General features: G+C 36.0%; 2 protein-coding genes across 3 annotated transcripts in view; one reads left to right on the forward strand and one right to left on the reverse strand.

Moving 5' to 3' along the window:
- Positions 1-1,832: 1,832 nt before the first annotated feature.
- Positions 1,833-13,603, forward strand: LOC113060761 (GTP cyclohydrolase 1-like). Its single transcript, XM_026229928.1, has 6 exons — positions 1,833-2,339; positions 7,112-7,221; positions 10,093-10,148; positions 11,489-11,520; positions 11,637-11,721; positions 11,997-13,603. The coding sequence occupies exons 1-6, from the start codon at positions 1,994-1,996 to the stop codon at positions 12,121-12,123; spliced, it is 756 nt and encodes a 251-aa protein (XP_026085713.1). The 5' UTR covers positions 1,833-1,993; the 3' UTR covers positions 12,124-13,603.
- Positions 13,604-20,998: 7,395 nt separating this feature from the next.
- The window catches only part of LOC113060748 (protein Smaug homolog 1-like), a 34,254-nt gene continuing 29,362 nt past the window's right edge, over positions 20,999-25,890 (reverse strand). For both annotated transcript variants that reach the window (XM_026229913.1, XM_026229912.1), the window contains exons 11-13: positions 24,998-25,124; positions 23,177-23,260; positions 20,999-21,397 (exon numbers count right to left, since the gene is read on the reverse strand). In XM_026229913.1, the coding sequence (XP_026085698.1) occupies positions 21,369-21,397; positions 23,177-23,260; positions 24,998-25,124 (240 nt within the window). In that variant the 3' untranslated portion in view covers positions 20,999-21,368. The remainder of the gene's footprint in view (positions 21,398-23,176; positions 23,261-24,997; positions 25,125-25,890) is intronic.

A 25,890-nucleotide genomic window follows, 5' to 3' on the forward strand; every position in this document is an offset into this window, starting at 1 on the left:
ACACACGATTCTTTTGAATGCAATGGCCAATCAGAGGTGTTCCGATGAGTCATCGCTGAAATGCCGGTGCTTCCTTCACTCGCTCACTGACTGAATACCTCTTTCTGGCGAATCCTCTCGTCAGAAACAACAAAGTGCAGATGTGTGTACGAATCTATAATTAAGATATTGATTTCACAGTGTTAACAGTTTCAGTGATTTTAATGGGAGTTTCTGAGAGTGATTGCAATCTAGACTGTCAGTGAAAATTATCTTTAATAATGTAAATGTTATTTGCTCTCTTTCTGAACAATGAAAGATTAGTAGCAATATTTATATCACATTATATTAAATGTGAATTTATGGCATGAAGTTATGGCATGAAACCTATATCTGTTACTTAAGTAAACAGACAGGGTTTTATAATAAATTGGAGTAAAGGCTGATGAAATATATACATTTACACACGCACACATACATTACATACATTTATCTATATATCTAAATAAAAATAGGCTCCGTATATATGACCTAAAGTAACTAGTAACTAACTACTTGAGTAGATTTTTTTATCCGATACTCTTTTACTCTTACTCAAGTAACTATTCAAGACTAGTACTTTTACTTTTACTTGAGTAAATATTTCTAGAATTACTTTTACTTTTACTTGAGTAAAGTTTTTGGGTACTCTACCCACCTCTGGACACATGCAAAAACATCGTTTTTTTTACTGGTCAATTTTGAGATTTTGGCCTGTTTGTCTTCAGTAACATGTCTTCTTTCAGACTTGTGGTGAAAAAAAAAAAGTCCAAAATACACATATAGGTCTTTATTTTTCTACACCTTTAGTCTATTTGCGTCTGTAGATTCCTAATAAATTCAGTTGGCGTTCTAAATCACCATGGTGCTCCGCGATTGCTGTCTGCCCCTGCAAAGCTCTCTCTCCCTCCCTTCACAGAAGTTATTGACAAAACGTCATTTGATGACACCCAGAAACATTCTCAAAAAAATCATACATAATTATTTAATGCATGATTAAATAGCAAAATAAATAACTAATACTAAAACAACACTGGACTAATTAAGCTATTCTAAACTGTTTTATAGGATCCACATATTTTAGATGTTAAATTAAAGCTACCTTTTTGAACAAGTAGCTTTCTAACAAAGTATGGATATATGATATTTTTAAATCAATATGCTCAAGATTAATTAGCCTTGACATAAGTAGATTTTGTTTATTCATCAATGCAAATTTACTGCAACTGCTGCTATGCAAATTGAATGGGATGTGGATAATAAACAAAAACATTATGAAATTATATTAAATTTATATTAGTTATATTAATTAATTAATTGTGTATTTATTTCTATGAATTATTAATGTTATTCTGCATTTATATAAATAAGGCTTTTATATATATATATATATATATATTATATAAGGCTATTATAAATAAATTATATTATTATTATTTGTGAGTTGTACACTATTCATACATTGGATTATTTTATTTATTACAGTTTTTCTTTCACTTTTGTAAAGTGAAAAGTTAATACAAATTGTATTTGATTTTTTTTTTATTTAGAGCAGTGAATAACTGCTATTAAAATATAATAGGGTATCACTGTTTATTACTGATTTTAAAGGTTACTGAACTCTTGAAATGATTTGGATATACAGTTCAAACAACACAAGATTGGCCCCTCTGTATTAATCGTGGCCCCTCTTGTGCCCCCCAGTTGAAAAAATCCTAGAATCGCCCCTGCTCGGCCAATAGCAATCTGGCTCCGTGACGCGGTAGCCCTGGCGACCAATAGGATCGCGCAGAGATTAGCCAGTGTTTATAAAACCCCTGAGTGTCCCTGCTGGATCGCCGAGTTGAGTTTGACAAGAGAGTTATCACTGTTGAACTTCACACAAGTTTGTCTGTTACTCCTTAAACCATTTTGAAAACAGGTAGTAGCACTAAAACCGACTTTGAGGAACCCAAGCTGTCACTTTAAGGCAATCATGGAGCGCTCCAAACAGAAACAAATGAGTCAAAATGAAAATGAAACAGATGCCGCGATCAATGGGCACTTTGACGGACGGGCGAAAGTTCCCGGATGGAGCGCCGGTGGTGCCGCTGGGACCCCGAGCACCGTGCCGTCCTCCAGCGTGATGGAGAGCTGGCGTGAAGAACGCACTCGCAGTCTGGAAGACAATGAGATGAGCCTGCCGAGCATCGCCGCGGCGTACACCACGATCCTCAGGGGGCTCGGGGAAGATCCGCAGCGGCAGGGGCTCCTCAAAACTCCGTGGAGAGCCGCCACCGCCATGCAGTTCTTCACCAAGGGTTATCAGGAAAAAATCATCGGTGAGTTGCATAAATGTATGAATGACAGTTGATAAACTGTATTTGTATTGTGTGTATTTATAGGTTATTTTTGGTTTAAATTGATTTAGAATTATTTTAAGCGTATTGCAAGCTTAAATTAACATCCTGAAATGTCACACCGTCTCTGGAAAACTGTCTCTGACTAAAGATGTTAAATAAACGTCATTTTTGTTAACTTTTTTTTTTTTCATTTAACTTTCTGTTTTACATAATTGTACAGTTTTATGGCACCAAGGGGGCGTTTACAGAGGCGGTCTTGAGTTCAAAAAACATCTAGACAGAACGGGAAGCAATGTGACAGAAAGTTAGGTTGTAAAAATTGTAGTTGATCCAAAAGTTACAATTCTGTCATCATTTACTTATCTAAACTTTTAATTATATTTATTCTGTGAAAGACAAAGAGAGACTTTGTTGATCTGTCTATTAAGGACAATGAATGGTCACTGAAGATGTCAAGGACTTTAATTCACCTTAAATTGGCCCAAAGGACGCCCAAAAACTAAATCACAAGTCTTCACCATTTGAGCGTGATCGTGTGAGGCTGATATTTAAGTTTTTTTCACAGATCATATTATCACCAATCATATTTTCAAGAGTAGATTGAGGAATGAATGAATCATTAATTCAGGTTTTTATTAGGTTGATTGAGCTAAAGAAATGGTCTTAATGATTTGTTCATGACTCATGTTTAGTCAAGGTTAACATGGTTAGTGAATAACTTAAATGTTACTAGAAGAAAATCTGTGAAAATTTGGGTCTTTAACTAAAAAAAAAAAACTATCATATGTAATCAGGAGACTTAGTTGTGTAGGACATTTTTATGATGAAATCTAATTTTTACATCTACTAGGAGATTCTTCAAAATCATGTTATATTTTCACAATCTATTTCAACACACTCTCAAAGCACTTAATTCTCTTTCTAAATAGTGGCTAATTATTAGTTTTAGTATGATAGCATTCATATGTTTTCTGAACTGCTTTTCTGTTTAAACACATCTTATGAATTCATAAAAAAAAATGACACCTTTTCAAAAAGTTACATTTTCTCATCAGATCAGGTTGGTGTTTTGGAGTTGTCGGGGCCTTATAATGATACAGAAAATGTTATGGCCCACAAACCATTCATCTTTTACTAATGCACTGTCAAGCATTTCAGGTTAGAAGTATTTCCTCAAACACTTTCATGTGCCATCAGTTTGATTAACTGGCTCAACAGGTACTCCACCCCAAAGCGAAGGTTTATCTTGCATAATTGTTCACTGGTCACTCTCAGGCTGTTGTCTGAGTGGTTGAGCCAGGGTGCCTCCCACCATCGCATTACCAACAACATCTCCACAAAGAAAACAGCACATCTGGACTTGGTTTGTGTAGCATTATTAGGACAGATGCATATGGAATGTATTAATGTTGCTTTTCTGCACCAAAAAAGTTTGTTAAAGCAGACTCTCCTCGATGAGCTCACAGCACTTACATATGCATTCACAGAAGGTATATCATGCAGTGTCACTGGAAGCGTGTCTTTGATAACAGATTTCCAGAGGAAGGTCTTTCTTCAGTGGGATTGGCTGAAGTTTGCACCACCCCTGCAGTTTCACATATTGTTCTGAACTAGCAAAATTATGTGTCTCCCACAAAAAGACATTTAAAGTGTTGGAGGAAACAGTTTAGGGATCTCAGTGGGTTTGTGTGACACTGTGTTGAATTTCACAGTTTTATGGGAGGTGGTTGACTCATTGGTTAATGCAAGAAAAGGAAGCTGATGGTACATAGTAAGTGCTTGAATGATGAATTTCCACCTTGATCTCACTTGATGTCACAGTATATTCACCTCTGGGTTAACACTGTGTTTCAGCTTACTGTTTTTACACTAACTGAACACAGAGGGAAAATAGGCTTAATTATAATAATAAAAAATATATACACCAATACAACAACATGTATCAATGTTTACTTGCATATATTTTATGAAAATACTTTAATATATAATTAGTTTAGCATCACACTGGAGGTTAGGAATATCAGCCGATAACCTAAATATAACTAGTATAAAATAAAAGTATAAATATAACTATATATAATTATGAAATCTTTATTTTTATTGTGGCCTGTAACTCACACAAGACTAACATATGACATGATATGACTTTGAAAATAATGCACAAATCGAAAGATCGACCAGGACATTCAAAACACAAGAAGAAACTAGTTTCAAATATTCAGGTTTGGTTTTTACACTAACTGAAGAAAAAAGAAAGAAAGAAAGAAAGAAAAACAATAATACTTTTTATTGTTTACCAGTATTACAACAAACAGCAATGTTTACTTATGTAATATATATGTTGAAATGTCACACACCTGTAAATCATTTTGGGCGATTATGCAAATAAATCGTTTTTTTTTTGCTACTGTTTTTTTCTCCATTTTACTGTTTTGTGTTTTAGAAAGGATGCTTGTTATGAAACATTTGTACTCACGATTCACAGACACTAGTAAAGGAAGGAAATTAGAGGATTATTTATTATGATATTATTATAATGCATTATATCATTATGTTCCTTATCCTTAATGGTTTTGTTGTGGTCTCATGCCACATAAACCATTCAAGATCATAGAGACGAGTGATACTGGTTAAGTTACAGCGGTCAGGCGGCTCAGTATGGTTTCTTTTCTTTATTACTCATTCCGCTCGTTGTCCCCTGCCCCCACTTCCTGGATGGATGCCTGTCTCTTATTTAAACGATGGAGAACAAGCCAAACCCTCAGGAGCAGTAACATTACCCTTAACCAGAGCTCTGCTGGTTGACATCCTCACAATTTCAATGGGTTTCTATGGTTACTTATTGTATTCCAAGTGTATATTTGCTTAGTGTGTAAGCAGGTTTGTGTTTAATTGAGAGTGTGTGTGACGGTGGCAGCGAGGCTGAAGGATGACTTCTGGGAGATGCTGATTTGATTTCCTGTTCTTTTTTGTCAGTGCCACCGTCATGCGTGAGACCTTTCCGTGTGTTGTTCCTGTGCGTTTGAAAGCAGCTGTTTGTTTAGGACGAGCCTGATGACAGTTCTCTCATAACAGCAGCTGCTGCTGCCCTCAGGTTAAATTCAGCCGAGACTGATGCTCCGATCAGCTGCAGCATTTACACAACACTACATGCATACATAGTGTGCTCGGTTTCTGAAAATCATGCTGGTTAGTCACCAAGCAGAACAGTGAAAAGACCGGAATAGGTTTAAAAATTAACAAAAGCCTTTCCTGGTTCTGGGAAGCATGGGACTACATCAGAAAAATGAGTTTGTCAGTAGTGTCTGCATAACTATTATTACTATAATCATTTATAACAAACCCTTAACCTTTAAACTTTAAACAAATTATTTTTTCAATGAATGTTACCTCAAATAATGCAGATTTGTAAGTGATCTGATAACTGGGAGAGTTGTGTAGCATAGATTTCTATCACATTTTGCTATCCAAATTAGGATGAGATAAGGAAAAATGTAAAGGTTTAAGTCATAATCTGGCAGGGAGTAAATATGAAAGAAAAACAAATGTTTTGAAGTACGTAAAGATCAATGGTCAAAGGTCTCACTTCACATGAAATGGAGGCCTGTGGGTTTAATCACGGCATTTTATTTTATATTATATTATATTGCTGTATTATAAATATACCGTATCTGGACTGTAAGTCACACTTTTTTTCATAGTTTGGCTGGTGCTGAGACTTATAGTCAGGTGCGACTTATTTATCAAAATTAATTTGACATGAACCGAGAGAAATGAACTAAGAGAAAACATTACCATCTACAGCCGTGAGAGGGCGCTCTATGCCGTCTCGTGGCTGTAGATGGTAATGTTTTCTCTTGGTTCTTGGTTCTAAATAAATGCGACTTATAGTCCAGTGCGACTTATATATGTTTTTTTCCTCATCATTGCGTATTTTTGGACTGATGCGACTTATACTCAGGTGCGACTTATAATCCGAAAAATATGGTAATAATATATATTTTATGATATTTATAAAATAATTATTTAAACATACATTTCTACACATTTAAGTAAATTATATGGGGCTATTAAAATTTCTATCGTCATATTTTATACAATTACAAAAACATTATGACGTGAACAGAATAGAAATAAATCATTAAATCTCAATTATTTGTAAGACAATTAATTCACACTGATGATTGTGACAGGCCTGCAGCGGCCAAAATATCATGGAGACCTTTAACACCTTAGCAACACCCTGACAACCACCCACAACACCCTGCCACCTTGATGAGGAGATTTGCTGGGCAAACACTGCTCAGTTTTTCAGAAAATGTAAAAAAAAAAAAAAATTGGTTGGGATACATCTGTCGCTGAAGTAATCATAGGCATAAAAACAGCCTGAAAATGGATTGCTTTCTGCCTTCACACGGTGACTACACTAAAGTGGCAACAACACAAATGAGAGTCACATCTCAACAAGCCCCTGAAGCCCCAGCATCAGTCTGCCATGTGTCCATGGAAACATACCCCAAGATACGCGGCCAGGAAATTAAAAAGCCCCACAAGAAAAGACCGTGCATTTCCACTAGATAAAACAGGACATGTTTAAACAAAGATATGAGCTAAGATAAATAACACTGAGCAACAACAGGAAGAGCATACAGGGTGAAATATAATGATTTCATGATGTCATCAGGTGTCATATCACTCACCTGACGGTGACCCGTCTGAACTTATTAATTTGTTGTTGTGCCTCCTTGCAGATGTCCTGAATGACGCAATCTTTGATGAAGACCATGACGAGATGGTGATCGTGAAGGATATTGACATGTTTTCCATGTGTGAACACCATTTAGTTCCCATTTTTGGCCGGGTAAGACTAATCCTTTTACCCTCATCAATGTCCACTTTCATGTTGCCTTTCAGTGCAATTTCTATGAATAAACCTCTGAGGTGGATACGTAGTTTTAAAAATACAATTTTCACAGCACTACCCTATGGTACAGTATAAGGGTTTAACAAAGTCTTTATTCATTTTTATTATTTATTAAAGTTTATTAATTGATTTAATTCATTCATTATACATTTATTAAAAAATATATTTTTATTATTAATTTAACATTTTAATTGATTTTATTTTTCATTTATTTACAATCCAGGTCATATTTTACCCCAAAAAGAACAAAATATATAGAAATTATAGAATGATATAAATTATTCTTAAAACAAAGAAATCAAGCTTATATTTGGGACTTTCTTTTTATGAAGCCAATATATAAAAAATCTCATTATCATTACTGTTATGTGGTATATTTTTGAAGTTTATATGTGTAAAGTATTGTTGCTCAAGTAAGTAGTGTTTGAAGTCAATGTATGCAGACTATTTCTAAAATGTGATAGAGAAAAAGGCAACAAAGAAGTCTTTTTTTTTTTAAACAAAGGTCAAAACTCCTGTTACAATCTGGATTTTTGATGATGCACTCTTGTCATAAATTAATGTATTACTTTTCCTACATAATTTTTAACAAAAAACAATGGTAAAATATATATTTGGGAGTCTTAGACCTTTCCAACGATATATAGTTTGTCAAGATTTGATTAGATTTGATTGTAATATAGTGAAGTAACTGTAGGCGTCTCGTATTCGGGACAGGGTGACAGTTAAGGGGTTTAAACAGGATGATTTTCATAGAAGAATTACATTAATGAGAATTTGATGGTAAATGTGCTTCATTATGATGAAAATAAGATTTAAAAAATTACTTTTTTCTTTCTTTCTTTTTTTATTAAATGTGTATTTTGATTGTGGGGTGAAATATGCCTTGTAAATTTATTTTTTGAGATTCACTCACATAATGGCAGCATTACAGGTTTTCTGATTCACCTTGAAAAAAACAAAGAAAGAAAGTCCGTCAATAACCAAGTTAGTTAGCTATAATTAGCCTAAATCTAGAAGGTAACAAGGACAAACTGGAATATTGGGTCTGAGATCCACTCAGAAAAGATGGCCACTCTTAATCCTCCAGGTTTGACATTTAGTACCTCCCTCCAGCTCACAGCTCTGCAGGTGTCTGCCATTTAAGACAAAAGAGACACCGTCGATACTGTCACGGCTCAAATGGCTGCTGATGATAGACTGAGCCATTGATCAAGCGCACTGAATGGCTTTTTTTCCGCCACTTGCAATTTTGTTTGTCAGACGCTGTCAGAGGGCCGTCGTTTCCGCTGCGTCCCCCGCTGATCGTCATCGGCGCGGCCCCTTATCCCTTCTCATCTATTTACCTCACCACTCGCGGCATCTGCAACAAGATAATGACACACCAGTTTCCTTCAGAGAGGCGCGCGCCCGTTCATTTTCTGTTTTTGGCCCTCTTGCTTGCGCTTCAGTGTCCACCGTCCTGATGATTGTCCACACAACACTGTTAGTGTCCATCACGAGCGGCGAGCTGAACAGGTGTGCTCTCGTTTTCCCTTGAAACATATCTTCCATACAGCCGCCACATCTTGCCTGTTGTCCTAAAGTGGATTAAGTTGAAAAAAAAAAGCACTTTGCTCATTTCCCAGGTGCTCTGTAGTTGTTGGTAAAGCTCGTTTTATGTTTTTGGAGGATGTTGATTGAAGTTTGGCAGCGCTGAAAGAAGGCCAAGAGGGTTCAGTGATGTGCAGGGTTATCACATCAGAACAGAGAGCAGAAGAGGAAAGAAGAGAGAAAATCCTTGCATGTCTGTTAATGCTGCCCTTTCTCTGGGCTGTTTCATCAAATTGTTGGTGACATTTGAGTTGGACGGTGGAGAGGAGGTTAGGTTGGGGGAGCTGTCAGATGTACAGTCACTTCCGAGCATATGCACAGATGCGGTTCTCTGCATCTTTAACTTCTCCTCTGCTGCTGTGCCATGTGGGGATGCTCGGTTATGGCAGAAATCATAATTATTTTGGTTAATATTGTAGCCATGGTTATTTACTGTAACACGATTATATCAAATTATACACCAGTATCAGTTGGGTGTTCAGTGCCTTGCTCAAGGGCACCTCAGTCGTCGTATTGAAGGTGGGAGAGAATTCTGTACACTCACTCCTCCCACCTACAATCCCTGTCAGTATGGGACTTGAACCCACAACCTTTGGGTTATGAGTCTGACTCTCTAACCATTAGGCCACAACTTCCCTACTGTAAAAAGCTATTATAGCTAATCAGTCAAAAAGTAAAAAAAATGAATATATATATGGGCTGCTGTCACTTTTTTATAGAATTTATATAGGATTTAATATATTGACATGCATCTGATTTTTTCCTGTCACGCTCCCAAATCCTAAAGTGTAATTTGATTGACCTTGTTTTTGCTCGATCTCGGAGAGTGCACACAGAAAGCCCTTCTTGTGCAGTTTTGCAATTATTTTTAATATCAATCATGTCGTGTATTAGACATTCACATTACATAATTTGACTGATTTGGACATTACGTTTGAGCTTTTAATGAAGCGTGAAAGAGCACCACTTTAAAAGAATGGAATATGGCTCAATCATTTTATTTCAACTATAGTACTTTCATAATTATTGGAAGCCAACAGCTGAATCAAAACTAGAATTTGCACAGCCCTCGTGCCATGTAGCTTGCTAGTGTCGGTGTCCAGTTTTTCACATGCAAAGGCTTACAGTTTACTGTGAAAGTATTGTGTGTATATAACTCCCATGTTTTGCAGTTCTGTCTTTCTATTGTCAGATAACGTGTTGTGTTTTGCACAGGTGCACATAGGTTACCTTCCAAACAAGAGGGTTCTTGGTCTGAGTAAACTAGCAAGGTGGGCAAAATGCACCCATGTTTCTCATACACATATGAAAGTCCAATCTATTACAATTAATTTTATTTTTTATTATTTTCTTGTGTTCATTTACATCTTTTGTTTTTCACAGTCAGTGGTCCCAAAAAGTATTTGGGCACTTAAATCACTTCCATCTTTCCCCAGTCCATCTGAATATAATTGCATTACGAAATACAATCCTGTATCAAATTACCTATGGACATGTTCTATTAATGTTTGCCCTATTTGTTGAACAATACATTTTTACACTTTTTTTTTTAATTAAAATGGGGTATATGGGATCAGTGTGCTTTTCTTTTCTTGAAATAAATTACTTTTTTTATTTTTATTAAAATACAAAGCAGTTATTTTAAGTTTTTATGTATTTTTATCATATAAATGCATTTTTTGTTGAGTGTTCTGCAATCCTTTAAAATAAATGTAAGATTTTGTTATACAACGAGGTGATTTTGTTTTTATAATGAACAATATTGAATCTTAATGGATTCCTTCATGAGTGTGCATATTTATCCTGCCACAAAGCAGCTTTTCTTTTCTTTTTTTTTCAGTAAATTCAGCAGCATTTGCTTGAGGAAAGGGGATTAGTGGCACTCATTGCCTCAAGGGAGTTGTTTGCCTGTGAAATCAAGATGCACACGCCTTTGTGTGTGTGTGTGTGTGTGTGTGTGTGTGTGTGTGTGTGTGTGTGTGTTTGAAACAATGAGAGTGTAAGTGTCTGTAAGAGGATTAGACACGATGTGTGAGTGACAAAGAGAAGCTTGATCCAATCTGACCCCAATACCTGTGGCTTAGCCATTCACGATGTACAAGCCATTATACTGCACTCCACTAATGAAGACATGACAACAGCAGTCACGAACTGTAGCTCTCAGCAGTGCCACACACGCACACACACACACAGGTGCATTTCTGATTTCTAAAATTTGGTATTGTTTCTTTTTTTCTTTTTAATAGCTGTAGTCATGAAAAGGTCCGAGTGGCACAGAGACTGACTTTTCCTAGTCAACATTATCTGTGAAAAGGATTTTGTGTGTGTGTTTGTTCTATTCTTATTAATTAAATAGTTATCAGTGTTAAACAGTTGAGCTGAATATTATTTTTATGGAAACTGACCTTTTTTTAGATTAGAAAGAAAGTATAGGATTTTTTAAAATACATATTTTGTAATATTATTAATATGTTATAGACACCTGGCCTAGGTTTTATCATTACCACAGTGATTAAAATCCCTGAGCAATGAAGTTTTATCAAAGCACCATCACATATGATCTTACATAAATCTAGCTTAATTATTAACTATGTCTCTTGTTTTGCACTAGGATTGTTGAGATATATAGCAGGAGATTGCAAGGTAATGGCTTCCCTCCCCCTCAAACAAACATAAAATATTTACATTCCTTCGAAATCCTTGTTGGTTTCACTAATAACCTGAAAACTTAATATTGAAATCTGCTTGTCTGATTTCAGTTCAGGAGCGTCTAACCAAACAGATTGCAGTCGCCATCACTGAAGCGTTACAGCCTGCTGGGGTCGGGGTGGTCATCGAAGCAACGTATTACACCTTTTATTTACAATATAATGCAAAAAATGACCAAATATGAAGATTTATTTATTTTCTTTATTATTCTCCAGCCACAAATTAAGTTTTATCATTTAATTTACGATGTAATAAATATGAACAGTCCTCAATATTCATTGCATTTTATTTTTTGTAACAATACAATAAGTATGAACAATCCACACATTTTGTTGGATTTATTAAGTATAAGTAATTACGGTAGTATGACCAGTCCTCAAGATGTATTTCTTCTCTGTGGTCTTCTTCAGTCACATGTGTATGGTTATGCGAGGCGTCCAGAAGATGAACAGCAAGACTGTGACCAGCACCATGCTTGGTGTTTTCCGTGAGGACCCCAAGACACGAGACGAGTTCCTGAGCCTGATCCGGAGCTGAGGGTCCGTGTTCACTCTCCACTGCCAAAACACTCTAACCAGCCCTCTTCTCAAACGCCTCCCTGGATCTACGGATCCTTCATCTCTGGTTCTGCCTCCGGACGAGGCCCTGCTGCTGTGTAACATAGTGTCCCATCGGTAACACCTTCTCGTCTGTGTCTCGTGTGTGGATGTGTGTGTTTTGTGCACGTTTTAGTCAGTAGAGCTGTGGGAGCCTCTATTGACGGGACTGTGGCTATTACTGTTAAATGGAAGCATTGTGTTTTGAAGGACGTCTTAGATTAACACAATTTCACCTCTTTAAACTGACAAGAACCAAACCCACCGAAATCTGTTTAGATCTCTTTCCGGCTGTGTCACATTCATTCTCTATTCAACGCAATTGAGTTGCTTGAAATACGCAAACAAAGTGGTTTTATTTTCACGCTCCTGAACAGGGAGGTGCATGTCATTCTGAATATTTGAATAATTACATAAAAGTACTGTTGAGGAACAATGGTACGGTAACGGTAATGAATAGAACCACTAAATAATTACAAATATTCTTACACCTTGATATTTACATTGTACTTCAAAGATTGTTATGGTATTATAATGGTACATATCCAAAAACCTAGTATTGCAAAAAAAGCACCACTTTTTATAAGTGAATAAATCCAGACTGGTTTTATTGTTGTTTTACTATGTGCTGAAAATGTATTATGGCTACGCTGTCTCATAATGTAATATTTAATATAATGTATGCGTCCTGTGTGCATCAGTCAGTAATTGTGCCCAGACCCAAAGTATCATCTGCTCTTGAAAGGATGGTTCATCCGGAAATGAAACTCACCCTCATGTTATCCACACACGTTTTGCCTTAAACGTGACATATGAAATGTTAGTCTGAAAAAAAAAATGATGTTTTTCTAATGGAACGGTTTATTGAAGCATACTTTTAAGGTTACATGTTTGTGTTTTTTGTTGAGTATTATGTTTGATACATCAAGTTTTTATGGCTCATATAGTAGAATATAGGAAAATGTCATAAAAAATAAAAATAAAAACCTAAATTTTATTCAGAGGTCCAAATTTTATGAAAATATTCACTTTTGCTGTTAATATAAACACCGTTTTTGCATTATTACATGATTTTTAAGCAAACTACCCTCACAAATTCACATTATTGTAATGTTAAAAATAAATGTTTTACCAATTTTTATCATGGTGATTTTATGGAGTTTATATTCAAGGAGGCAAAATACATCAGAAGTCGAGACTGAGTGAAAATATGCAGTTTGGTATTTAAATGATTATTTTACTATCAAAGCTCTGTAGTTTTGAAACATATAATGCAATGCAATTCAACTATGATAAAGAGACGTATAAATAAATGTAGCTGAAATCCTGATGTATTTTAATCAAGTTTTAATATGATTTTTTCATATTTCATAAAATGTTTTAACTTGTATGGATAATGGATTAAACTTAAGTTGCTTCAATACAGTATGTGATTATCTTGAAAAAGTATAAGCAATTAACAATTTAAGTTAAGATTTCACAGCAAAAAGACACGGTGCACGGTGTTAAAATGATCAGACAATTCATTGGGAGGACAAAAACAGCCATTCTTCAGCTAGCTTCTTTTTTGTCAAGCAGAAAGAAACACAGTGATACAGGATTAAAACAACCCTAGGGTGAGTATATAATAGCATATTTAGGTTTATTTTTGGGTGAACTGTGTTTAAGTGTTTATTTGGGCTCGTCATTGATGGCATTTACACGTTTTGTGTAACTCTATTATTTTCTGTTTAAAATCAGCTGTTGAGTCTGATGTGTTGGATGTTCTGTGTTGAAGTGATAACCAGCTCCAGCCTTCTGAATGTCCTGTCTGTACGGTCCTAGATGTTGTTTACTCTCTGAAGGTCTTCTTTTATTTGTTAAGGTGCAGTCGAGGTCAACTAAGTATCTGATTTTGCACATTGTGGGATTCACTTACAGTATGAAGAATACAGAACTTAGCTGTACTGATATAATTGTGATCTTTGTAATAAAAATAAGATAAAAAAGATGGAAATCAACTAAAATATATATACATTTGTAAAACATATTTTATACATTTACTCAGATGCATGTTTACCTCTCCTTGGGTATGTACAGTGCGTTTTTGAGTAAGAATTCAAACTATATACTTATGTATCATTGTAGAAAATTATATTACGCTCAGAAACAATGGATACTGTGGATTTACTGATACTGTTGTATTGTCTGTGTAGTGACTTGTTTTAAATTATGAAACATTCCTTGAGTGATGTTCTGCATTCCATAAGTCCAAACTCTGAGCCAAATGGTATCTGAGATGTTCAGTGTCACAATCGCTTCATAAGAGTGGATTCATTGAGAAAATGAACACTTGATATTGAGAAGTATAGTGTTATTCATGTGGCCTTCCTTAAACTAAAGTCTCAAAGAGCCTTACTATTGATGTTCTTCGTCATTTTCAGCTTAAAATAAAATAAAATATTGTGTAAAAAATGTTAGAATGTTCTTTATGTTTTTAAAGGTGCTTTATATATATATATATATATATATATATATATATATATATATATATATATATATATATATATATATATATATATTCATTTATTTTTATTATTATATTTTATTATATATTTTTAAGGGGGTTGGTAGAAAGCAAAGGAGAATCAGTAAAGGATGGATTTCACAAATAATTATAATAAATAAATCATATTTCACCCCAAAAGTAATTTTCGCATTATAACATGAATTTCAAGAAAGTTAAAGGTCATTACCCTAACAAATTTGCATTATTGTAAAAAATAATAAGACAAAAAAATAATAATAACAATTAATGCTTTATAGTTTAAATATATATTTTTTATCAAGTAACCTAAGGATGATTGAGGGTGAGGTATTTGTTTTTGCATTATTATTTTAATTTGCTTTAATGGAAATTTTCAAACCTAAGAGGGCAAATGTGCTTATTGTTATATTATTGCTTAATGAATTAATAAAAATAAAATGTATGTGAAAAAAGTGTTTAGGTATAATATTACATTCTCTCTCTCTCTCTCTCTCTCTCTCTCTCTCTCTCTCTCAGGGTTAAAATTTCCAACATTTTATTCTACCCTTAAAGTGCTTTAGGCAGATAGCAGGAGCCAGTTACAGGGTTTGTGTTTGTGTGTAAAAAAAGATATGATTTTCATGGTGAACTTCTACCTTGTAATAATCTTTATATAATTTACCAATTTCCCTTCCTAATCTTTTTCCCATGAACAACACTGCCCATCTGTGTGACACTTTCAGTAGCCCATCATAAATTAGTTAATAAAACAGCGAGTTGAGGGTGACCGTCTTTTTAATGTCCTTTTTTTTCCACAGAAAGCCCCGCCTCTTGGCAATAAAAACCTGTCTCGAGCTCTGATTGGTGGAGATCGAGAGGAGGCAGTAAATTCCCCACAGACTCGGGGTTAGTAAACCTGAATATATGAGCAAAGCTTCCTCCATACCATTCAACAGCTGCTTTCAGACGAGAAAAAAACACAGTGAGCCTTTTTCAGAAGTTACTCTTTAATACTTTTCGTCTGTGGTTATTACAAAGATGTCAAGCATTTAACACAGACCCAATTAAAAACAGACGAAACACATTCAGTCGGCGGACACACAAACAATATAAATCTCCCAGCATTAACGCACAAAAACACACTCTCACAAGGCCACAAATCAGTGAGGGAAAGAGATGACAGAAACCCTCTCTTTAAGGACTAGTAATGTTCATTTCAGTAAAGATTTTTAAAACCTGCGCTAAGGTGGGCGGAGAGACGTAACACGAGCTGTGACGCCTCACAGGTAACGTGACAGGAAGTTATCCACGTTATGACGCAACTAGGCTATATTTACAAAAATTACAAGACAATTCAGTTTCTCACAGTGTCACGCCCGCACGCATACAAACAAAGAATATATATACATAGCTGTGTTGTACAGACAGATATAATCGTAACTTCATAACAGCACTGAAGTACCTAAAGCATACAGAATCAGATGGCCATGAACTACCAGCACGCTCCTTCCGTGCAGACGCATCAGAATCAGCTCGTATGGACTTTGTATGATTTGAAGTTTTGACCATCTGCTTATCTCTATATTTTAGAGCCATAGAAAATCATTTACATTTGGGGTAAATGTCTGAATACAAAAGAAAAGAAAAAGGCACTGCCATTTGTTTTTTTCTATATATGTCTTCCCAGCCTCTTGCATGCATCTCTAAAATATAAATTGTTTTGATCGATTTTTTTCACTGTTTTTATTTGGTTTTATCGTTTCATAAACATAGGCTTCTTTTAATATATATATATATATATATATATATATATATATATATATATATATATATATATATATATATATATATATATATATATATAATGTATATGTACGTCAGCCTGCAGTCAATACAGGACATCGGCTCTTGAAGATAACACACACACACACACAACATAATGGGGAAAAGAATCAAAGAGCGTAGTAAAGCAAGACCCTTGTTTCAGAATAGAGGGAGAAAACAACAAATCAAATAACTAAATAAAATCGATCAGCATCGATCACATACGTCCAAATATGCTGACGCGCAAAAGCTTTCACAAAATAATGTAACAAAAAAGGCTTTGTCAATGCTAAAACGCTATTTCATTTTTTTCTCCAGAATACCAAGGTAGCATGTGTTAACACTGTTACAGCATCTGTACTTTTGCTGCATGTTTGCAGTCACACATTTGGACAGAAGCGTCTTCACACTCCGACTCGTCATGTGAAAAACATTTAAAGGGGTCATATGATGTGATTTCAAGTTTTCCTTTCTCTTTGGAGTGTTACAAGCTGTTCATGAATAGATAAGATCCCTAAAGATGCAAAGACTAAAGTCTCAAACCCAAAGACATATTCTTTATAAAACCTAAGACATGTCCACTCCCCCCAAAACTCCTAATTTAAACACGCCCCCACACATCTACGTCACTGTGTGGGAAGATTGGCATTGCGCCATCTGAATCTTCACGCAAAGAAAGAAGGCAGAAGTTTGATTCTCGATTAGGTATTGTTGCTGCCGCTGCCATGTTGTGAAGACGCTGTGTGTTTTAAAGCATCGAAAATACTTTGTTTGGCTTCCAAAAGAGGACACAAATAGAAATCAGTGGTTAAGTTCTATTAACAACACTGTTCCAGAACAGTTCAACCCAAATATTCAGATGTGTGCAGTGCATTTTATGGAGGACTGTTTCCTGATCCTGGGAGAGTACAATATCTACTGTTCTGACTCTCAGTCTGTAAGTATGTTTTCATATTAAAAGAATTTGCCATTGATGATTCAAACGTGAGTTTGGAAAAGTGTAGGGCTTGTTTGTTTTTTTTTCAATCACGAAAGCAAACATGGTTTTATGTTTACGCGACGCAATATGCAACGTGTAAAAAGACAGTATAAGTCATTATAATCAGTAATTATGTCCCCACTGGATGTAACAAATGTCACATGGTTTTATTGGGGAAGTCGTGGCCTAATGGGGAAGTCGTGGCCTAATGGTTAGAGGGTTGGACTCCCAATCGAAGGGTTGTGAGTTCTAGTCTCGGGCCGGACGGAATTGTGGGTGGGGGGAGTGCATGAACAGCTTTCTCTCCACCTTCAATACCACGACTTAGGTGCCCTTGAGCAAGGCATCGAACCCCCAACTGCTCCCCGGGCGCCGCAGCATAAAAGGCTGCCCACTGCTCCAGGTGTGTGCTCACAGTGTGTGTGTGTGTGTTCACTGCTCTGTGTGTGTGCATTTCGGATGGGTTAAATGCAGAGCACAAATTCTGAGTATGGGTCACCATACTTGGCTGAATGTCACTTCACTTTCACTTTTTTTCACTTTCACTTTCACTTGGTTCCGTCTCGTCGTGCCAGGATATGCATCACAGTATGGTAAGGGCCCTACATTTCCATCACACACTTGTTGTATTCGGACAATCACAAAGCAATGGATTGCTGTCCAATCAGAGCACTCCTCGCTTTTCAGAAAGATGAGCTTTGTAAAAATGTACGTGTTTCATAAAGGCGGGGCATAGATGAGAAACAATAATATACAGTATGTGAAAACAAAAAAACAAAAAAAAATGTTTTTAACCTAAACCGCATAAACATGTTTCATTACACCAAAAACACAACGTCATATTAGCAACGTCATATGACCCCTTTAAACAAACCAGAGCTGAATCCACATCATTTTTCGTTGTCCAATCACGAGCAAGCAGCGCTCTTCCTATATAACTTCTCTACGCAATGACCCTACACAGTATGTTTTTGGCATTAAACATCGTAACAGCTGAGGTGGAACAACAGCAACAGAATAACAGCGAAATCTCCACATAAAAAACAAAAACAATTTGGCTCTTTGACAATATAAAAACATTTTCCTTAAAATACACCATCTGGGGAGAGTTAGCAAAATATAAGCATTTATAGATACTCACAAGAAATAAAGGAAAACAGCAATATTAAAACAACAACAAAAAACTGATATCTCTTTTGACTATCAGGTGCGTTTCTTTAGATAAAGAATACAAATTGGGAAAAACAAAACGTCAAAAAATAACTAGGTTGTTATTTGAGATGTACTTATGGTTACCAGCCATAGCAAAAGTTAATACACAAAGTATCTTAAATAATACATCTAATGAATACAATAACCTCTGCATCAATAATAGAAAAGAATAAATAATCATTTGAAACTGCTAATTGTTTTCAAATGGCAGTGATGAGTGGCTTAATACACACAAACAAATGCACCTCTAGAAAACAAGGTGCCACATGATGGTTTGCTAACATGCTTGTAAAACACCGGCTACCATTCCGTTTAAGGCATATCATGCACATTAAAAGCACTAGTTTGGAGGCACTAACTCGTTTATGAAGCCGACACAATGCACAGTTAATATTCTTTCTTTTAGGCAGCTTGAATTGCGTCGATCGCCTCTCAACGGATGTGAAAGTGCCTCTTTACTGTCTGTTTAATCATGACTGGTTTCTTTGGATTAGCCAAAAAACACATGAGGTGTGGGTAGGTGCATCAAATTGCAGGCCAGCAAATGCCTCCACATGAGAACTACAGGATACAACAGTCCTGCGGTTCAGGAATTGTGGTGGATTTGGAGGAGAGGGCAGAGTTTGTTAGTCCAGCTCCCCCTCAGCCCTGTGATTCAGACCATGTTGCTGTTGAAGAGTCTATTGCACATTATTGCAAATTCACTTTTGATGGTTTAAGCAAGGATTCACAGCACCAATGGCAGGAAAAGCAAAGGTATATAGGAAAAACTCTAAATAAGAATCATTAACAATCACTGAACACCCTCATAAAGAGACTTTAATGTTCCGGATTAAAACAAAGCAACAACAACAACAAAATCTGATCTTCACTTGTAAGAGTCTAAAACTAAAAGCTAATTTCTTATTGTAAACGTTCTATTTTTTAATACCTGGCATGATAAACTAATGGCTGATATTAAGACAATACTGTTAAAAATACTCGAGCCTTATTTAATGTTAACTATTGCGCAGTTTCACCACAATATGGCGCTCTGTACTAGTAACTGGTGAATTAGTATTTTTTCCTCATACATTTTGATGTGACTTACTGTATATTTCTCTCTGTTGCTTCAACAGCCTACTGACATAGTGTACCACGCATGTGATATCCCAAATACACAGAAACCAGCTGAAAACCTCCATATGACACCTGTAAAAAATCTCCCCAAAATCACTAAACCAATCAACAGCTGTGCATTTAAAAAAAATAAAAAATTAAATGCATACAAAAATATTTGTAAAACATTTTCCTCTCCAGGCCCACACGGAATCCCTAAAAATCTCCACAGATTCCCACAGTATCTGAACGAACATCATTCATGATGCTGTACACTTCTCCCAAGCATCTTTATGCTTCCAGAAACACATTTTACCATGTTTACACTAAATTTGTTTTTGCCAAAAATATATAGTTAATATACATATCATATTTGTTTCATTTGATTTTATTTAACTTTAATTGTAATATATATATATATATATATATATTTATTATTTTATTTATATTTTAATTTAAATAAATTAAAATCTAAATAAAATATATTTAAATAAAAATGTATATATATATATATATGTATACACACACACACACACACACACACACACACACACACACACACACACACACACACACACACACACACACACACATATATATATATATATATATATATATATATATATATTTATTTGTGTGTGTGTGTGTATATTTCTGCATATTTTGTCTGTCTGCAGCTCTGACCTCTGTGTTCACCTTCTCCTCTTCAACCTTTCCATCTGGCATTTCTCCTATATTCCACTCCTCTGACCTCCTGATTTCCCTCGACTATTCCTTAACGTCAGAATCCATGTACGACATTCCTTGCTCCCTCCACAGACCCTTCTGCTGACATCACTTCCTGTTTCCTTTCCCATCGCTGCTCTCACGCTCCCTATCTTTCTTGCATCCGTACCATCCGTAGCTCTTACTGTCTTTGTAGTGTTGTAAATCAGCTTTCCTGCTGGCACAAAAGAAAACTACAACAACGAAACAGTAAATACAAACACACTTGTAAACTATGAAGCCATTTAGGAACCTAAAGCTGTACACCGTCCTCGGATTTTGACAACGCTCACACCTGAAAAAAAATGACTTCGGATTTTCTTGACAGTATAAGGTGTAAACATACTTTGACGTAATATTTTTAGCATCTGCACAGAGGCACAGAAATCAAATCTGTAACTATGTGTTGATCTGGTTTCGTCTACTGGTTGGTTTTGATTTTGTGACGTCCCAGACAGCAACCTGAACGCTTTAAGGTTGTCTCCGCTGCGTTACAGACCCCCTCTAATGGCCCGTCGATGCGTAGACCCTTTGTGGCATTCAAAGTGCTGAAGATGTGATTTTCTCCCAAACTCGAATGTAAACACGCTGAAGTAGTCATAGTGACAGAACTTGCTTGTGTTAAGCCTTTCAGAAAATATGGCACTGTGTAGACCACGCCCCACTTCTCTTATTGGCTATTTGGCGTTGGTGGGGGAGCAGGTGGAGGGGGCGGGGTTATAGGCAGAGCAGTTTGTGACCTCGTGTTGACCTTCCCCCCTGCTGCAAGGCATGTGTCTCCTGTGCGCCCCCTTTTCTTCTCTCAGATAGTTGAAGTTCGATCAACGCCATCTATGGAAACAAGTGACATCATGACATCAACACAATCAAGTGCAACTCTGGAACCTTTCACCCAAAAATGAACATTTTGTCTTCTTTTATTAATTTACATGAACAGTACAGTAATGTAACTTATATAACCTACTAGATTTTTTTTTAGCAGTCCTTACATAGAAGTATTAATTTCTTTAAAAAAAACAAAAAACAAACCAACACTTTCTGGTCCTTTCTGAATGGTAGTGTAACTTCTATAACTTCTGAGAAAATATTGCACGGGACTTCTGGAAGTCTTTGAATTACTGAAACAACCCAGTGAATCAGTATTTTTTATTTTTATTTTTTTGCTTCTGTTTGAAATGAGTAGGACTTCCCGACCATACAGTTTCAAAGAGCAAGCAATCTCATTCTGCGTAATGAGGGCACACAAAACTCCCAGGCAAGACTGCTGACCAGAGGAGGTGGAGGTCCTGAGGGGGGAAAGTCTAGGAGTGTGCTGCCACAAGAACACTACGGTCTCTGTTGGCAGCTGTGGAGCGAGCGGGGCATTCCTGAGCTCACCGCAGAGCTGCCCACTTCTTCTGCCCGTCTGCCTGCCTCTCTTCTGTCTGTCTGCCTGCACTCCCCCAACACAAAGCTGTGCTTGTCCAGTGCTGAGCCCACTGCACTGAAAGCCTCTGTGTGTCAGCCCTGAGAGAAAAAACACTCTTTATGCACCTCCACTTCACATGGGAATGCTCACTGCATTGATCCCATGACATGTGGATACAAAGCAATGCTCCTTCCTGTCTGAAACTGATAGTCACAATATTTTCTCTTTTGAAGATTGTTGTGGCTGATGCATCTGTAAAGCTCCCACCAAAGATGCACCTCAAAAAGTTAAACCAAAATGTTGTGGAGAAAGAAAACAAAAAGTCTTCCCTTGAACATTTTCAAAGGAAAACAAAGGACTTCAAAAGGATTTTTGACCTTTTGAATGAGTGTCAGACGGGATGTTCCTGACAGAAACTGTCCCGTGGGCTTTCATGATCCTGCCATAGTCAGCATAGATCCAAACCATTTCCTCAGATTCCATTCTCATGGATTGAGGATGAAATCAAAAGATTTTGTTGCACAGATTGTATAACATACATTATGCAATACTAGAAACATCCTCATTCATCAGCTCATACCAAAAGTTGAGTTTGGAGTATTCAGACATCAAAATGCAAATTTCTTCAGATAAAATAATGAGAGGCTGCTTATCTACTAGTAGACAAGTAGTTTCTGTTTTCAAAGATCGACATGTTAATATCTTTGCATAACATGGTTTTTAAGATTTTTTTAAATAAGTTTCTCATGTTTGCCAAGGCTGTATTAATTTGATGAAAAATACAAATAAAACAGTAATATTGTGAACAATTACAGTTTAAAACAACTGTTGTTATTGTAATAAACACATTAAAATGCACTTTATTCCTGTGATGCTAAGCTGAATTTTCAGTATCATTACTCCAGTCTTCAGTGTCACATCATCTTCAGAAATCATTCTAATACGTTGATTTTCTGCTCAAGAAACATGTTTAAAACAGTTGTGCTGCTTAATATATTTATGGAAAATATGATGGTACATTTTTTCTAGGATTCTAAAGTACAAAGTGACAAATATCTTTACTGTTACTTTTTGTCAATTTAAAGCATCCTTTCAGAATGCAAAAAAACAAAAACAAACTTAAATTGGTATCATTTTCATTTTTGGGTGAACAGTTCCTTTAAGTGCAGTATTTATAAACTGAGCAAGAAGTGGACATGTACCTCCCAGAGCGTGTTCAGTCATGCTGAGACACAGAGACTCCAAACGGTTATTGATGTCAGGCTCAGTCACAGGCACCTGTAAATCTGCAAAATGACAAACAAACTGAGTAAGCTTTAACAAGTTATGACAATACACAACACATAACAATTCAAATGAGTGCAGCAAAAAGATGCATTTCAAACCTCATTCACATCCTTGTCATCAAACTGCAATTGATAAATAGTTCCAAATTGCAACCTCGATTTTCAAACTGCCATTATGCTTGTAGATTGCACTGAACAAAATGTGAACTGTTCGGTAGTACACTGGCCTACAGTGTGAGCTCTGTTCTAAAGAGTCGCTTCAGTCTCGGTGGGCCAGACTCTGACTGCTCGAGCTGGCCCTCGCCTTTAGCTGAGTCAACAGCAAACGGGCCTTTGAAAATCCCTTGTGGGAAGGAAGAGCTGAGTTAGGCAACCACTAGCTGGATGGAACAGATGACCTGCTATTTTTAAGCAGCAAATCCTGTAAGTCCCATCAAGTCTCTCACAGTGTTCCCTCTTTGATGCCTTTGAATTAATCAAGGCGTTAATGTGAACACATTTGAATTGGCGGCAATGAGAAAATGAAGGGGAATGAGTCTGACAGAAAAAGGAGCAGGCATGCTACACAAAGCCAGTCATTGTAACATGCAGCAAATTACACAAAAACACTGTACACCCTCTTTTGCACAGCCCCTCTTTTTTCTCTGAAAGAGTACAAGTGTTTCTATAAATCCATGAGAACAGAGCAAACTGCAGGAAGTGAGTTTCAGCTTCAGTCAGAGTGGAGCCACAGACTGAGAGGAACATCTGTCTGCTCTGAATATATGTCAGTGGAGCACACAGCACAAAGAAGCCAGAAAACTTTAAATGTGTGACATGGTTTCAGTCAGAAAAAGAAAACTGTCTGACCACTAACAAATATTTGATGTGTTTTTAACTTGATATAAGCAATTCTATGCTTCTGTAGGTTTTTTTTTTTTACCCCAGAAATATATATATGATCAGGGCATCAGCATGTTGAATGCAATTTTAAATCTAAATCTATAATGCACAAAATTCAGGAAGTGTTGTCCGCACACTTAAAAGACATCTTGTTCAAACATTTTTATAAAAAAATAAAATAAATAAGTACACATTTTATTGTTTCTCTAAGGAAATGTTTTCTTAGAATATCCAGGGCATTTTGGGGGCCATGACATGCTCAAAAACATTAGGATGCCAAAGAATCTGGCACACAGTCAGAAAACTTGCAGCATATCTCATGCACATTTACACGTATACATATGCAACTCAGTACACATATTAATCTCACTGAGCTGGACAACTTGCATGTCATTGGCTATGACCAACAGGAAGTCGGCTACTTTGAAGTGTTTAAAAAGTGCATATGTTTAACTTTTTAATACTCTTCCTAGGTTTTTCATGCAATCACCATCAATCTTGGATAAAATGATCTCAAGACATTAAGGATGCTAAATTGAGAAGGGATTCTTGATATCTCGAATAGTTTGGTCATGGAGAGGCAAGGAAATTATGGTGAAAAAACAGAAACAGGAAATGTGTTATAACTTGCAGATACATTGATTATTTTTAATGCAGCACAATGCACTGCACACAAGTAGATGACTGATTTTCATTCACAGCAAAAAAAAAAAAAAGAGACAAAGTTTATCAAGATGGCAATTCATTTACATGCATTTTTACTTCTGAGCTCCTTAACTGGAGGGCAACTTTTTTCAAACAGTTACCTTTTAACATCATCTGGGGAGGTTTTGTGTTTGAGTTCTTGTCTCCTACCTGTTTGCTGGAACATAGCCATGGTGTGTGGGTTGGTGTGGACGGGTAGCGATCGGGTCCTCTGAACTGAGCTGTGGGTACGGCTGGGCATGCTGTTACTGCCCCCTGGATTGGCAAACCACAAACCCTACCACAAAAACACATATGCCAGCCAAATTACAATCACGTCATACGAATACTAGGTTTGACACAATAGACTTGGTAAATAAGCGGGTTCATTAAACTAATGGATAATACATGAAAAACAGTTTCACATTATGATGAAGCCTTTTTTGTTCTAAACATAAAACAACTACTTGACTAGATAAAATGAAAATATCATTTCTGATTCATTCAGTGTGAAACATGACTATTCTGTGAAGATCTATAAAAATCTTCTAGAAAATTATTCTATATATATAAATGAATGAAAACAAAAACATGTCCATGTTATATTTCACCATAATTAATATATATATATATATATTTAAATTATATATAAATTATACTTTTTTATTTTAATATATTTAATTTTTATTTTAATATATTTTTGGCATTGTGACATTATTTTTATGACAGTTAAGCATATTTACCGGAAATTACGGTAATCCGCTTAAGTATTTTTCATACATTTTTATAATTTGCATTATTCTCAATTATGATTCTCATTACTGCAATACAACACACATATACATAAATTTTTTATTTTTCTGCATTATGATAATTTGAATATTTTCCATTCATTTGATGGTGGTTTAGGGTGATGTATCACTCGGACACATCACTGATCATTTTATAAGATGCGTCCATCCATGTAGTGATCTGATGTGAATAAGTTTTCCTAACCTGCGTATCTGACTTTCATTTACTCTTTCACTCCCTTCATTTGACTCCCTCTCCCCCTTTCCTGGCCC

Source organism: Carassius auratus, chromosome 42 (genome assembly GCF_003368295.1).
Source record: "Carassius auratus strain Wakin chromosome 42, ASM336829v1, whole genome shotgun sequence".
Classification (NCBI taxonomy): Eukaryota; Metazoa; Chordata; class Actinopteri; order Cypriniformes; family Cyprinidae; genus Carassius; species Carassius auratus.